Below are 17,191 nucleotides of genomic sequence, written 5' to 3'. Positions count from 1 at the left end.
GTCCTTCTGGCCTACTTTACACTCCAGAATAGAGACAGGATTAAAACTCCCTAACCCCAGTATCTTTAGTAGAGAGTAGGTAAATAGCACTTTCAGAAACGGAAACCTAAAATGTCTTAGGCATTTTAACCTGGGCTTGCTTGAGCCAGATTTCAGACATTCCCTGATATTACAGGTATTAGTAAAGTACAAGCAGTACACAAACGGCCTTGTGTTCACTTTACTGTACCCATTCACATTTGCCTTAAGTAGATATCAACATCTCCAGAATACTGAAAAAATAATGCCTTTTCTGAACAGAAGTAAAACTGTAACGAATGAAGATAGCAGTTAAGAAAATAACCTCGTTTCAGCTGAAACCTCTAATTCAGATCAGATCTGCTCCATTTGCAGTTTTGTTCCAAAATTGTGAAGGAAACAAACTGCCCCAACAACTGCTAAAGAGGAAACAGCAGCAATTTCAATGTTAAGTCATCTGCAGGTGTGGTCTTCAGAAGCTGGCTGATGATTTTAACACTGCCAGAGTATAAAGTTGTTAACTTTGTGCTATTTTGGCTAATTCCCAATAATTAATATAGCTGTTTAAACTCTCATCACTGCAATTCTATTTCCCTGCTTGGCATTTGCTCATCCACTTGATCAAAGGCACAATTTGTGACACTGACTTCAAAGTAAAAATTTGCTTATTTGCTGTAAAAACACCATTACTCTTTTCAGCCTTTCCAACGTCATGTAATCAATTATAATAATTTTATTAATTCTATGATCAGGCTTAATGATTTTTTTATTTGGAAGCAAAAACTTCAACCACTGTGGGGTGATTAAATCCAATGAAGCAATTCAGGCAGATGCTTATTAAAACTGTAGGAAGGAAGGCTTTGAGAAAAACAGCTAGGTACACTTTCTTTGACAATGTGGTGATTTTCTGCAGAAAACATTTTAACATAAAAAGATGACTTCTAGCTCTTATGTACGTAAAAGTCCCAGTCTGTTCATATTTGGAAGATAGATGCAATTTGCTGTTCCTGAGTTTGTTGGTTGAAAAAATTGATTGCATTTTCCATGGCTCATAGTTTCCATAAGTATTGGTAGAAGAAAAGCTGCTCAGAGTGCTGCCATTTCAGTGGGCAACTGAGATCCACTAAACTTGATAACATTCAACTGTATTTCACATTGCTTTTGTTCAGGAGGAAGAGAACCCATCTTTCAGTAAAGACCACGAACAACAAAGAGTAGACAGGAGGTGCTGTGTCTCCTGCTCTCTAAAGCAGCCAAGAAGCAAAATGATCAATAAGAGCACAGTTGTCTCGTACAGGAGGGCATCAATCATTACAAGTTCACAGCTCCCTGGTACAAACTTGTACTTCGTGGGTGGCTTGCAGGATTAATAAGATCCGTGTGTGTGTAGGAATGGAAATAAGAAAAACGTAAGAGAAGGAGAAATACAGGAATGGATCCTGAAGGTAAGTCAGAAAAAGGAACAGGGAAAAGAAACGCTGATTAACTATGGAAAAAAGAAACAACATCATGCAAAATAGAAAGATGACACTGTGAAAAATCACATTAGTAAACAATGCAGAACTTAAAAAAGTCACCTGAGTCATCAAGACTGCTGACTATTTTTTGATATTTTCCCCAATTGCATCAGCTTCAGTAGCAATTTTTAAAGATTATTAAAAAACAAGTAACAAGATCTTCTGAAACAGAGAGATTGAAGGAAACCAAATGGCAAAAGGCAATTCCCATCTAAAAATATTTTTTAGAGAGATCTTTTTCTTGAGAAGTCTAAATTAGCCATTGATACCAAGACCACAGAAACAGAGAACCATAGAATGGTTCAAGTTGTAATGAACATTAAAGATCATTTAGTTCCAAGCCCCCTGCCATGGGCAGGGAGATAATGTTGTCACACAATAATAAGGTTGTGAAGATGTCATACAATAATAATCTCAAAAACTCTTATTTAGACTAGATTCTTGAAAAGAATTGGAAAATAAGAGCCAGCTCAGAAAGGCCTGTTCCTCTTTTAAATGTCAAAATTCTGTTGGGTTTTTTTGTAGCTCCATAGTCCACGAAACTACATTACAGCGAGATGAAATAACAGCTAGGAGAAACAGGAGTTTAAAAATATTGGAAATAGCTTAAGCACTACTTAGTCAGGCTGCCAAGATATTCTTTCATAAGGTTTGAATAAAGAGATTCTGTTCTCTTCATCCTGGAGGCTGCAGCCATCCAGAGTTCCTGGAACTGCAAACTTCTGCTTTCTTTTACACCTGGTACTGACAAAAGCCAGAACATTTTTGATGCATCACATCATCAAATGTATAAACACATGTATCTTCTATTGAGTGAGTGAATTATCAGTATATTCCTCAGTGAAAAGGTATTATGGCACTTTAGTGCTTCATTTAAAATGTAGAATACATTCCCGAGTGTCAGCAGTAGCTGAAGTCTGACAGAAGGGCATTTCAGCCACCAAGCTTAGGGAAACAACTGGTGTTAAACCTGTCTGACATATCTGAGAAAAATCCCTCCTGTTACAGTCTGACTAATAACACCAAGATGCTGTATTGCACTTTTCAGCAGAAGGTCACAAAACATTTTGGAGAGGTGGCAAACATCATTACAGATACTTAACAAATATTCTGGTACTTCTAGACTCAGAGAAAAGAATTGGCAGAACATACAAATCCTGTGTTCATAGGATCTAGTAGTAATTCTCTGGATTTATTGCATATATTTATTGTATTTCAGATGGAACCACCCCCTCCCCCATTTATAAAAGTCCATCTCTCTGTTTGTTTTATATTCTGTGAGTATTTCACAAGGCCAAAACATCAAGGAAAAAACAGCTCAGAAAATTATAAGAAAGCAAAGAATAACTATTACTATGCAAAGCATTAGAGAAAGACAATAAGAAAAAAGGATTCTTGGAATTTCTTATTTACTTGATTATATGTAAAAGACATGGTCAGGAATATCTGCAATATGCCAGGCTTCCCTCCCCAAAATAAAAAAGGTGCTCAGGAACAAGACTATTGTTAAAAAGAAACCTGCTATTCAAAAAGAATTAAAGATTAATCAGCTAATTAATACTACTGGATAAAGCATTCACCAGATCAAGAACACAGAAAATCTCCTGAAACTGCAATTCAGATTAACATTTGAAAAGACCTTCAATACCTAAGAGGCCCATATAAAGTAAACAGGGTCCACAGCCTGAAAATATTTTCCAATTCCTTTGAAAATTCCTGTCTTCATTCTTCAGGCAAGTCTAACAACATATAGTGAACCAGTAGATACTGTCAGAGCTTGCTCTGCTTGTGTCCATCAGAGGACAACATTTATTTTGCCAAGACATAAAGGATTGCAATGCCTGAGGTTTACTTTAAGTTGCTGAGATTTCTCCAATTAAATCACCCACTGACAGAAGCAATTTTATTTGGTTTCTCTTCTATTCTGTCAGGAGCTAGAAAGATAACAAGATACTGTCTGCAACTACATAAATCATGTGGAAAGCCATCAATCAGAAAGCCAAGGCAAAACATCAAGCACACAAAACAATGGACTTAGCTATGTTGACAAAACGAAAAAAGCATTCTTCACTAGTAACTGTTTGCTGTAACATTCAATTTTTGCACCACTTTAGGAATTTCTTTAGAGTAAGACAAGGACTCAGAAATGAAAGACATTCCTGCCCACGTGAAAATAAGAACAAAATATTACTCAAAATGCTAATTTATAAGCTGCTTATTTTGCCTTGAAACATAATGAAATAAAATCAAAATTCAGAGCTACTTCTGCCACTTCCTTAAGAGCAGGGAACAGGCACAGGCACATTTGTGAGCTTCCTTTGTCTCTTTTCTAATCCGATTGCATTTTTATATTAAAAACCATAGATCACAGATGCAGATGTATGATATATGCCTATCTGCTGTTACAGTAGGAGATAAGAGAAAAGCATTACATGATTAAACATGTAACAAGGGTTGTATCTTAATGAGGCAACCTACTGAATATTCAGTGGAATCCAGTAACGGACTGACTGCAGCATGGGGCTTTGCCAGTGACTGCATACTGAAAGGGAGAGAGGGGGGAAAAAGGACAAAACAAAACCAACTCCAAAACACAAAAGATAGGAAGCTACAAGGGCAGAGATCAAAAGTATTCTTATAAGATCATTTCTACTGGGCTGAGCCACCCTGGGGCTTCATGCAGATGAGCTATACTTATGAAATGCAGTCAGTGTAAGCAAAGAAAAGGATGCAAGATTAAATTTTAGATGGCTTGCTAATATATCCACGCATACATTAATATGTCCTCTATATAACCCCAATTAATTTTGTAACTGCAAGAGAAAACTTCAGACTGCTGCTCCTGACATGTAACAAAGCCTCAGCCTCTTTCAGTCCTTCATGGCTTTTAAAGAGCCTCTGAAATGCAGCATCTTTGCTCAAGAAGAACAGCCTGTGCTATGGCACTGCCTCAACTCTTCGTCACACCTCAACCACAGAAATTAAAGCAAATTGAACCTTATTTTTTTTCTCTTCCCTGTTTGAACTTCATCTCTTTAATAGGGTTCTTCCCCAGTAATAGGAATTAAGGGATCTCAGCAGCTCTGGAAAAATAAATGGGGTTTCTAACCACAGATAGATTATCCCCCAAGACACCAGGAACTACATTTACACAGGAGTATGAGGCATGGTTATGCTGAAAGCTGTAGCAACCAGCTTTCTCTGTGTAAACCTGATTCCCTGAAAGCTAGGGGTATTTCCATTACACGGTCAGAGGACTTCCCTGCAATTGCTCAGGCCTGGTCTAGTGGAAGGTGTCTCTGCCCATGGCAGGGGGGTTGGAACTAGATGATCTGTAAGGTCCCTTCCAACCCAAACCATTCTGTGATTCTATGTTTTAAAACAGCTATGCAGATCTGTGGAGTGTATTCCCTTATACTGTTTTCCAGCTCTGGGCAGCAACATCTCAAGTTTATTTACAGGTCACATGATTCACTGCAACATCAGGAGCGTCTTGGAGTTTGCTATTTTCACAGTACCCATGACCAGTGCATGACTTTGGTTTTTATACAGAGTCCAGTACCAAAAAAATAGTCCCAAAGTTTGTTGAATTGAGAAATGAGACTGTTGCATCTGAAAAAAAAAAAAAATTGCAATATAATATTTTGACCTTATTTATCCAAATTGTCTTTAGAACTCAATTTTTATTGAAGTCAATGTTAATTCATGAAATAAATAGCTCTTGCCTAATCTACATTTTTAGACACAAAAAATTACTCTTTATGACAGTTTCCAGGAAGCTCAGGCTAATACATTTTTCACAGAACCATTAATCATCCAGGCTCATCCTCAGAGCCTCTTTCCCCATCTTTGCTAATTTGTTGGAGAAGCACAGCAACCACTGTAGCGAGGTGTGACTCACACCTGGACAGGGAAAGCTTCAGAGGTGGGGAAAAAGCTGTTTCATTACAGACAGAAAAGGGCAAGTGACAGATTCCAGGAGCTTTCACAGGAATGACCTTCCTGCGCTCAGGAGGATAAAAAGAAGAATGATAGACATTCAAGGAATACTACACACTCACTAGGAGATTGGAACGGAGAAGGAGAAACATCTGCCTTGGGACAGAAACAAAACACCTTTCCCACACTAGCTACAGAGAGTCTCAAAGACTCTTGTGGTCGCCTGTGCTGTTGACCAGAACTCTGTATTGGATCCAGCCCTGTTTAATATTTTTACTGATGATCCGGATGAGGGGATCAAGTGCAAATCTGCAGATGACACCAAGTCAGGTGAGAGTGTTGATCTGCTGGAGGGTAGGAAGGCTCTGAAGGGGAAACTGGTCAGGTGGGATTGATGGGCTGAGACCAACAGCATGAAGTTTTATAAGGTCCTGCTCTTGGGTTGCAACACCCCCAAGCAGTGCTACAGGCTGGGGCCAGAGTGGCTGGGAAGCTGCCCAGTGAAAAGGACCTGGGGTTGCTGGTTGACAGCAGCTGAACATGAGCCAGTGTGCGTGCCCAGGTGGCCAAGAAGGCCAGTGGCATTCTGGCCTGTATCAGCAATAGTGTGGCCAGCAGGACCAGAGCAGTGACTGTCCCCCTGTACTCAGCACTGGTGAGGCCACACCTCAACTCCTGTGTTCAGTTTCGGGCCCCTCACTGCAAGAAGGACATTGAGGGGCTGGAGCGTGTCCAGAGAAGGGCAACGGAGCTGGGGAAGGGTCTGGAGCACAAATCTGATGAGGAGTGGCAGAGGGAGCTGGGGGTGTTTATCCTGGAAAAAAAGGAGGCTCAGGGGGATCCTTCTCACTCTCTACAACACCTGGAAGGGGGTCATACTCAGGGGCGGGTTGGCCTCTTCTCCCAGGCAACTGAACCTGTGCCAGGGGAGATTCAGGTTGGACATCAGGATGAATTTCCTCATGGAAAGGGTTGTTAAATATTGGAATAAACTTCCCAGGGAAGTGGTGGAGTCACCATCCCTGGAGGTGTTCAAGAAAAGACTGGATGTGGCACTTAGTGCCGTGCTCTAGTTGACAAGCTGGTGATCTGTCAAAGGTTGGACTCAATGATATCAGAGGTCTTTTCCAGCCTTAATGATTCTGTGACTCAAGTAATGGGTAAGACAGGGCTTCCTGCCATCAGCAAACAACAAAAAAATAAATGGAATCAATGTGCTGTGGCACTGGGAGACACAAACCTCCTTTTTCTGTAAAGCAATTTGTACAAATGCCAATGCATGGATAACCTTAACTTTGGAGACTGCTGAGCCCATTTGTTCCATGTGGAGATGGTTTTTCTCCTCTCTCGACTGGAAAGAGATTCCATCAATCCTGTAAGCTGTCAGCAACACAGCTGAGCTGCAGGACAACATTCTGGGATAGAAAGAAAAAGAGTAATAGCCAGCATGGCTCCTTCCCTTCCAGAAAGTGAGGCCATCAAAAATGAGGCAACTGAAGAGGTTAGTAACTGATCATCTTTGTTTGAAAATAACAATAACAGTTATTTACCTGGTTACTTGTTTTTGCATAATTGCCATTGATGCTTACAGTTGAACCTGGCATTAAATCAGGAAATGGAGATAGCTGGAATAGCCTGACATTTAAAATGTTCAGACAACCAAGGAGATGCAAGATCCTTACAACGATTTTTAATTTTCAGCTTATCTTAACAAAGTGGAGTATACTGAAAAACAAAAATAAGTCTAACATCACAATAATACTAATAAAGTTCATTTAGGAGCCACAGTTATCATTCATTTAATGAACACTGATTAGCTCTGTTCCTAGGAGGAAGGAGAAGAGGTGTGTATTTAATTTAGAGATAGAACTTGCACCTCTGATTTTCAGGTACAGTTGTGTTGAATTCAGATTTCCCTAAACACCAGGGAGTCACAAGGCACTTTTTACTGAATTAGCACTTTCTAAGCCATCTAAGAAAACTCTCAATAGTGGATCATGAAGCTTTATAGAGGCAGACCAAAGAATTCTGAGCTTACTGCACCATCTCGTGTCAAACGAGGGGAAGTGCAAGAAAATGATTTTAAACTCTTCATTACACTACAGACTTTTTCCTTTAAGAGATTAATGGAACACAGTTTCATCACCTCCGTGAGTTGCAAACATTTATTATCTTAATATGGCAACTCTAACAAAACTTCTCCAATACTAGCATTTTCCCAAATGTTAGTACATCCACGTAACTGAAAACTTCCTTTACGACTTCAGTGTTTGACATTCAAAGTTGCTTGAGCTGCTGAAAATTTTATCTTCTGCACACTAATAAGCAGATCAACCTTTAACAGGAGTTTTAAGCTTTCTAAAATTAAGCATTTTTCAGAACTAAGTTGACTGCACATGAAATGCTATGGAAGAGTAGAAAAGCAAAGTCAATGAAAAATATAATAAGGTGAAGAAGTAAAAAAGTCAGGGAAAAGATGGTCTGGTCTGCCACACAATTTCTCTTGCTCATTATTGTCTTCTGAAAGGGAGTTATCTGGCTGATGCATACTAGATTTTAGGTACTTGTAAGATAAGAAAAACATGCCTAACTTCCATTTCAGAAAATCTATTCACATTTCTAAACAGTATTTATTACAATCAGTATCTGTGTGTCTCAAAGAGATTTTCAGAATGTATGAGGACCATGTTTCTTATTATTCAATACATAAAAAACGTGCAAGGGTGCTGAAGAAAATTATTTTTATGTTTTGGTTTCCAAAACAACTTTCTGAGGTAATCAATTATCACAGAATCATGGAATCATAGAATGGTTGGGTTGGAAGGGATCATCTTAAAGACCATCTAGTTCTAGCCCCCCTGCCACGGGCAGGGACACCTTCCACTAGACCAGGGTGCTCAGAGCCCCATCCAGCCTGGCCTTGAACACTTCCAGGGATGGGGCATCCACAGCTTCTCTGGGGAACCTGTGCCTGTGCCTCACCACCCTCACAGTGAAGAACTTATTCCTAATATCCAATCTAAGAATCTAATAATTATGAGCTCCACTAGGGTGTTTCAGGACTATATCAAACCACATAATCTGAAATATGAAATTACAGCCAAATTCTTTAACAATTTGTATACGTCAAAATTTAAGATGCATCTGTTCTATGCAAACATGGGCCATATCAGGCATTTTGAATCATGGGTGTTAATGAAAAGATGGTCTGAACACTTCCATCCTGAATGGAATGGAAGCATTCAGTTTCAAGAACCCCTGGAATGCTTTACCTGGAGGTGTACACAGGGGAATACACAGGCCCACAGTTTCTCTGCCTGAACTTCAACCATCCACAAAACTTTCCTCTGAAATGATACAAGCCTGTCCTCAAGCTGACAAGCTGGCTTATGGCTGTAAACTGAGATGTTCACTGAGAACTGGGGAGTGGGGTGATGGTAGCAAGCAGTCTGCATGCACAGACAAGGTGTAACACCTATGACTTCCACAGGTGGCTGTGGGCACTGGTCAGTTGTGACAGCTAGAATCAGCCATCCCAAAGGGAAGTTTTGTAATTGTATGATCTTTGCAGATTTCTTTCCAAATGAACAAAAATGTATGGAAACAAGCAACTCTTTTTCTGCCAAAGTCAAGTCACTTAGGAAAAGTGATGTGATTAGGATTGACATGTGGCTTTGTCTTGGGACAACATTCTGGTTCGAAAGAATCTTACCTAGATTATTTTTATGCTCAAATATTTTCCTTTTATGATATTATTTCAAAACAAATATTGGGTAATCATTCTGTCGTCAGGGCATCATGCAGCCACTAAACATGCAGCCACTAAACACAAAAGACTGCTTCAAAACTTTCTGGAGAGGTGCACTGTGGTGCTGCAGTCCCAATGGAGAAATTGAGGCAGTGAAATGCAGCCTGGCAGTGACTTAACCCCACCCAGCCAGGCAGCCAATGTGCTTGCTGGCTTTGGTGAGGGGTCAGATGGACCGTCCTAATGACACACAGGATATGATGTGATCCCTGGCTTGGTGTTAAGGAAACTTCTCAGTCTGACCATTCACAGACTCTGACAATCACACTCCCAGCACCAGAACCAGCACCAAATGCATTCCTCAGCACCTGGTACAAGCAGACTCCTGACCTTCAAGTACACACGTTTTCCTTTTGCACCAAATGCTCTGACCTGTAACCAGAAAACTGAGGCAGAATGAGTCAATCTTCCCAGTGCAAACAGCTCTTGGTGGAGTTTCCTGACAGCATTATCCTCCTGCGACTGCCAGTGTCTACTCACTCCTAAGAAGTTACCTGACAGTATTTGGACCCCAGTACTTGTTATTTATCCTCAGAGCAGGATTCAAGAAGTTCCACTTCTCATGTGAGTCAATGAAATATTTAAACTGCAGGCATTATTTTCCAGTTAATCTTTAAGAATCCAGTATTTTACATTCCCCTAGGAAGGTGTGCTATGGGTTGAGAGGCAGTGTGCCTCAGATTTCACCATTATTCGGTGCAGCTATGTTCACACAATACAGCTGAGAAGATGGCAGAATACTTAAGGATATCAGGCTACAGGTTGGAAAGTCTGCAATTCAACACAATAACCGATTCTGAATAGATTTTGGAGTATTCGGAATGCTATTTCTCAACTATGTGGAAATCTCTGTGACCAAAACTTCTGAACAGGTCTTTCAGTTAACTGCTAAGAGTAAAAGTGAATCCAAAGCAGGTGTTTCAGACAGGAAGGGCAACACAATGCCATGAGCTCTAGCAGAAGATCTCCTTCAGTCTCCTGAGCTAATTCTCTACTGAAGGTTAAAAGTTGGGACATAGCAGGGGAAAGGAAGCAGGAACTTCAAAGCCATTTGAAGAGACAGATAGCTAAATTTAGATTAAATGGCAGGCATGAGATAGTATTAAGTGACAAATATAAGACACTGAATCTGAAGAAAAGAAGGGAAAGGGACAGAGTCAAAGACAAAAATCCTCAGGCTGAGGAGAGAACTTGCAGGAGACTTTACAAGAGGAAATACTATAGAGCTCCTCTCCCAGCATCACTTAGAAAATAGCAGCAGACAAAAACTTTGTCCTGTTACAAGAGCAAATAAACTGGGAGCTGTTTCAAGGCATTTGTGTATGTCTGGGGATACCCTTGACCTCACTTCACAACAAGCTTTTTGGCATCATTGCTACATCCTCAGCTTGGATTATGTAGCCTTAATTGAAAGTCTCCAAATGTGAAGAATAATGTCTGGTTTTGACCTTCATGAATAAGAAACACCACTGTAATCATAATACTCAAGGAGTCCTAGAGGAACAGGGGTGTTTCCTTCCCCGACCAGAAGTTGCTTGGTCTGTGATTGTCTCCTGATTCTACACAGAGGCCTCATGGAGGTAGTCCCTTCCAAATAACTGAAGTGATACCTCAGCACAATATGATCTATCACTGCTTAGTACTGTTGGCTTCTGCAGTAGAGGTTAGGTAGTAACCCAGAAAACTGCTAAAACCTGAAAAGACAAGCATCACACAAACTAAGCACAGGACCAAAAAGAGCAGAGGACAAAGATTCGTTCACATGGCTATTCCACAAAGGCTCAATGAACACCAGCTGTATTCACATCAATCTTTAATAATAAACATTTCCTTTCACTTGTAACCACACTGTAAACACTGTGCTAGGCAAGCAGTGCCCATTTCACAGGCTCTGAGCACCAGAAGGAGCAAAGCCCATCTGCCTTGTTTGCTGCTTAGTTAATTGCTGGAATAAAACCATTACCCAGAACATCACCACCTCTAGTAAAGAACATTATTTTTTTTTCCCCTCTTCCCAGGCCCAGTAGAAACTAAAATAGAAAACCCATCATGCTAATCACTGCGTCTATGCTCCTTCCACAAGAGAAGCTCTAGGAATATTTTCAAACCATTGCATTCTTATAAAAGGGCAAATGTAAATTTTCAGGAATGGATTTCTTTTTGGTTATTATACAGGTTCACCAGGAAGAGAAACATTTTTGCCCAACAAGATATATCAGAGGACACCAGACACACATACATCTAAAGCTTCTATATTTTATAAATAGTTGCCTTAGTTAACAGAAAGATATCTCTACAGAACTCTGAATTGCATCAAAACCCGCAGAAAACTGCAAGTGCTTGAGCAACAAGGATATGAATAGAGGCAAATGAGCTCCCTTTTCAGACATAACTTGTGACTTTGATAAATCTTTCTGAGAGATGAAAAAACTAGGATTCCATCAGATGGTTACATTTACAGTATTTTTTTTTTCAAGTTCTGAACAAGGATAATCAGGAAGGGAAGTCTGCCATTTCAAAATCACCGTGATATTGAGGCTGAGAACCTGCATTATTCCTTTCACAATGTACAGAAAAAACAGGCTCATTTGCCAGGAATTATTTTTACTCAAGCAAATCCTCACGTCTACATAAAGCTCTGTCAACTAAACTATCACCTGTTCCACTACAGTGAGCCTTAAAAACCCATCACAGGACAGTCAATCTGCAATGATAGGTTTCAGAAAGCAGCTTGTCTGTTTGTACAACAAAGTAAGTTTCCCAGGCATTTCATGCTATGTGTTTTCTTGTACTTGAGGACTAAAGCCATGAGTAGTATCGATCCTACCTTCAAAGGAGAAATGTGCGACTGTAAAACGTATCCATGGACATTCTCTATTTGAGACAAGTTCTTCTCCGACACATGAACAAGCTCTGGGCCTCTCACTTCATGGGTTAAACGAGGCAAAGTATGGTCATGTGGAGCATCCTCATCTTGATAACGATATTTCTAGAGGAAGAAAACATCAAGGAAGAACAAATAAGCTTTTAGAAGGTAATTCCTATATTTTAATATAATTATGGAATAACAAAACATGATACAGTAGACAATAATCATCAGATTTCTTATGATTGTGGAGAGACTGAGTCATTATTTTTTAAACATTTTATCAAAGAGAGAAATGTGGTATATGTCACTGATGCACCAAACTTTCACCATCAAATAGACCTTAGAAATGACACACTGAAAATGAAAAAAAAGAGACGTTGATCAGCTAAGCTGTAGTGTCAGATCACATTTCACATCCCTGTGTTAATAATTGCAGTTCTGTAGCCCTTCTCTGCAAAATATTTGAGTTATTTTCCACTTGGCAGTGTGTACTCTGCTGCTGGAGAGCACACACACTTCCACAGAGCCACAGTCCAGCAGAAGATTCCCCTGCAGTAAAGTTCTATCCTTACCCTGAGCATTAATGGGGTTATACCCTTCTTCTCCATAGAGAGGCAACATGAGATAAAGGAGAGAAGATCCCAAATGAAGCTTGTAACAACAAGGAATATAACCCTAAAAATTAAGTTTAATGACCTGATCTGTCCTCCAGCTAGAATGCTTTGTAAAAAGGTGCCATCCCCTCAGCTGCATCCTGAGCAGGGGGCTGCTGGATAAAAGCCTAAGATTTATTTGGATGGCCATATAAGCAAAATAAATCTGAAGTCCAGGTACAATCACAAGAACATCCCAAAGCAGACCTCTCCACGCAGCAGAGCTCTCTGCTGCTCGTCCACTTCACTTTGACCACTCAGCTATGGAGTGTTTTTTCATTTACTCATCCCTCCAAAGGAAACCACTCCAGTGTATTCCTGCCTTCAGTCTTATGTATGGAAATGTTTCAGCAGTTGCCAATTATTTTCAGAATACACATGTGACATGATTTATTCTCTTCTTCTTTTCTGGGATATGCCTGCAGCCTTCACATATTCACTTTTCAGATAACATAATTAATGAGTATATGAAATGACTGGCACCAGCCAAATATTATTTGAGCAAGAAGCCATCAGTCTAATAGATAGTAGTCCAGCCAATATCACATTTAAGGCTTGGCACACAGATCATTTAAGCCACAAGCAATCAATTATTTTTTTAATCGAGTGAATACTCTTTCTAAAAAGACAACTACTCCAAAACATCCTCTTTAAAGTGAGTCATTTGCTAAAATGTAATTAGGAGAAATAAGAGCAGAATACCAGTCATCTCATTAACTCAGGAATGGGGAAAATGGAAATGTCCAGTGACTACTTTCTAAGGAGACAAGACAGCAGTGACAGAAGCCATAAGAAGCTCTATCATAGAATACAGTACATTCCAGGTTGGAAAGGATCTTTAAGGTTATTGAGTCCAACCATCCAACCCAGCAGTGCCAAGTCCACCACTAAACCATGTACCCAAGTGCCCGAGTGCCACATATACATGACTTTGAAATATCTCCAGGGATGGTGACTCAACCACTTCCCTGGGCAGCCTGTTCCAACGCTTGATAGCCCTTTCAGTGACGATTTTTTTCCTAAGGTACAATCTAAATCTCTCCTGGCACAACTTGAGGTTGTTTCCTCTCATCCTATCAGCTGTTATTTGGGAAAGAGACCAACCCCAACCTTGCTATACCCTCCTTTCAGGGAGTTGTAGAGAATGATAAGGTACTCCCTGAGCCTCCTTTTCTCCAGGCTAAACACCCCCACCTTCCCCAGCCACTCCTCACAGGACTTGTGCTCCAGACACATCTCTGGCTCAGTTGACCTTCTCTGGTCATGCTCCAGCCCCTCAATGTCCTTCTTGTAGTGAGGGATCCAAAACTGAACACAGGGTTTGAGATGTGGCCTCACCAGTGCTGAGTACAGGGGGACAATCACTGCCCTGGTCCTGCTGACAACACTTTTGCAGATACAAAAATTTATACATAAATATATATAGGCTTCCCACTTCTCTCAAGTTCCTGATCTTCTGGCTGCATGTGGGAGGAGTGGAGTCCCTCCCACTATAAAGATTGAGCGCTGCACTGCAAAGTAGGACTTGGAGGTCCTTGTGGATGATAAGCTGGACATAAGCCAACAGTGAATGCACAGCCCAGAAAGCCAACCTCGTCCTGGGCTGCATCAAAAGAGGAATGGCCAGGAGGTCAAGGGAGATGATTCTCACCCTGTACTCTGATCTTGTGGCACCCCACCCAGGGCACTGCATCCAGCTCTGGGGTCCTCAGCACAAGAAAGACATTCCCTCCTCTGTACCTGTCAGAGCAGGTCCAGAAGAGGGCTACAAGTATGATCAGAGGAATGGAGCACCTCTCCCATGAAGACAGGCTGAAAGAGCCTGTTCAACCTGGAGAAGAGAAGGTTTCAGGGTGAGACCTTTCAGTATTTTAAGGCGGTTTATATAACGGAGGGAGAGGGCATTTTTACATAGGCATGTAGTGACACGATAAGGGGGAATGGTTTTAAATTGGAAGAGGTTTAGATTAGATTTTAGGAAGAAATTTTTTCCTCAGTGTGATGAAGCATTGGAACAGGATGAACCTCCATAGGAAGTTGTGGATACCCCATCCTTGGAAGGGATGTTCAAGCCCAGGTTGGATGGGGCCCTAGGCAATCTAATTTAGTGGATGTCATCCCTGCCCTTGCAGGGGGGTTGAATCTTTAAGGTCCCTTCCAACCCAAACCATTTTATGAGTCTATGATTCATTCTGTGATTATATATACATACAAATATATACAATAAAATAGATATGCTATTCTGTCCAGATCATTTTTGCAGTTTTGCACTGCCAGAAGCAGTGTGATGTGGCCTTAACAAGAGAACATCTCTTTGATCATCAGTAACTCCTTTCCCCATCACCGCACTGCAGTGTACTGTTGCATAAACAGAAGCCAAAGCCCAGAGGAAATTGATTCACCCTGAGCCCCGTGATCCCAAAGAACAGAACACTTGTGTGGATCTCCACTGATAGACTTGCTTTATAATTTGAATTGATCTATTTATCCAGTAACTGTACATTCCCAGGACAACTTCAGTAATATCCATGTTCATGTGCCATAAACTGAAAAGTTTACAGAACAGACTTCCACTTTTCTATTTGTCCTTGTCTCCTTCCCATCCCAAGCCCAGCCTTCTCCTTCTTCACAAAGTATGAGCATAGAACATTTCTGGGTCAGTCCTGCTATGGGTTTGCCTCATGTTCTTAGCACCAAACTCATTGATTTTCATACATCTTTCCTCCCACTGCATCTCTTCGTTGAAATGCTTTCAGCTGTGAACCAGAACAGCTTGACACAGCAAAAATCCAGTGGTAAGGCTGAAAATACCAAACCAGAGTAAAGACTCTCCTGCAGAAATGCCTCATTTGTCTCCATCACCCTGCTCTGATGGGGTCCTGCAAATGTCCTTGAAAAAAAAAAAAACATTTCTCTAGAAACCTTTCTCTAAGGATTAATTCAAATTTCTGGAGGGAAAAGCATGATTGCACGGAACTGCTACTCTTCACTTGACAAAAGAACAGGTGGATGTCTTATGATAATTAAATTACAAATCAGTGCCTGCTGCTGACAGGGTATTGTACACTGCCAACTAGCATCAGATATTTAAAATCCTCTGTAATTACCTATAATGGGGGTGTGGAGTGCGCTGCTGTGAATTTTAAATACGAACATGCCTTTTTATAAGAGATCATTCTCTCTACAATGTGAGATTATTACAGCATCACTGCTACTCACATCATACTGTCTAAAGGAGCATTTCTAAGGCTGTGATTGCCAAAGAGATGTCAGCTAGACAGAACTGAAGACACGAATCCAGCAGGAGGTAATAGTCAAAAACCTTAAATTTCAACGAAGGCAGTTCTCAAGTTACAATAGCCAGACTATTGCATTGGTATGAAAATGCAGATGTTCTTACAACCTACCTTTGACAGATTGTCAGTGAATCAAGATAGCTGGGAATCTGTCATTCAGTTCTGGGCCAAAGGGAACTGGTAATTTTTACAAAAGTTTGTTGTTTACTTTTCCTTTTTGTTGTTGCCATCAGTTTGCGGAAAATACAAATAGAGCATTTCATTTTATATCAGATCAAATTGACCTCAGCTGCTGAATGTGGCCCAGCTGGAGGTGTCATTCAAAAGCACATGTCCCATTCTCTACACAGCTCTTTGGCTGGACCACACTCCAATACATCACACATTCCTGCTGCTTGCTATAGGAGGGCTGCCAAAGGAGGGAGCTAAGTGTGGTACAGGAGTGACAGGCTCTACAACATTCTGTGAAATGAGCAGCGAGTGAATCCTGGTCTACAGAGAATCCTGACCTACTAGAAAACATGACATGTCAAGAGACGCATGAGCAAAAAAGCAACATTGCTTTTCACTCAGCCAAAACTTTAAAGTAGATACAGCTACAACAATGGAAAAAAGTGCCACCACATACTCTGAGACCCATTCATGGGTGGATCCCGCTCCCAATCGCTCTCAAAGCCAGTGTGCTAGCCAGTGACCAGTATATTACATTTTGTCTTGGGAAACAACAGCAATACTACCAGTTTTAGCTCTTACACATCAGCATTTTGAGTCTTGAATACAATTTCTGTTTTACAGTCCTCCTAAGGAGGGGCCAGGCTTCTGCTCCTTACACGCTGTGAGTCTTCATATAAACCATTTAACACTGAGACCAAAGGGAAAGGAATTTCTGCAGGAAATTTCCCACGTGAGACAACGACCTCTTACCAATCCAGTTGTCCCATTGAATCTGGAAATAAGCAAGGTATGCAACTGGGTTCCAACACTACCTTCTTCTTCAGTCTCACTCACTTGTCTTTTCTCTCAAACCAGAATTTGAGCTGCTTTGCAGCTCCCAAGTAGTTTAGCCCCATTGCTGGGCATTTGCTGGAACC

The 17,191-nt window shown here is 40.7% G+C and overlaps 1 protein-coding gene across 21 annotated transcripts in view; it reads right to left on the bottom strand.

Annotated features, from left to right (window-relative positions):
- DLG2 (discs large MAGUK scaffold protein 2) overlaps positions 1 to 17,191 on the bottom strand; it is a 1,001,432-nt gene that overhangs the window by 525,290 nt on the left and 458,951 nt on the right. For all 21 annotated transcript variants that reach the window (XM_032099063.1, XM_032099062.1, XM_032099064.1 and 18 more), the window contains one exon: positions 12,110 to 12,271. In XM_032099063.1, the coding sequence (XP_031954954.1) occupies positions 12,110 to 12,271 (162 nt within the window). The remainder of the gene's footprint in view (positions 1 to 12,109; positions 12,272 to 17,191) is intronic.

This window comes from Corvus moneduloides, chromosome 2, assembly GCF_009650955.1.
Source record: "Corvus moneduloides isolate bCorMon1 chromosome 2, bCorMon1.pri, whole genome shotgun sequence".
Taxonomy (NCBI): Eukaryota; Metazoa; Chordata; class Aves; order Passeriformes; family Corvidae; genus Corvus; species Corvus moneduloides.
The sequence above is the reverse complement of the archived record's forward strand: the minus strand, read 5'-3'. Positions and strand labels throughout refer to the sequence as shown.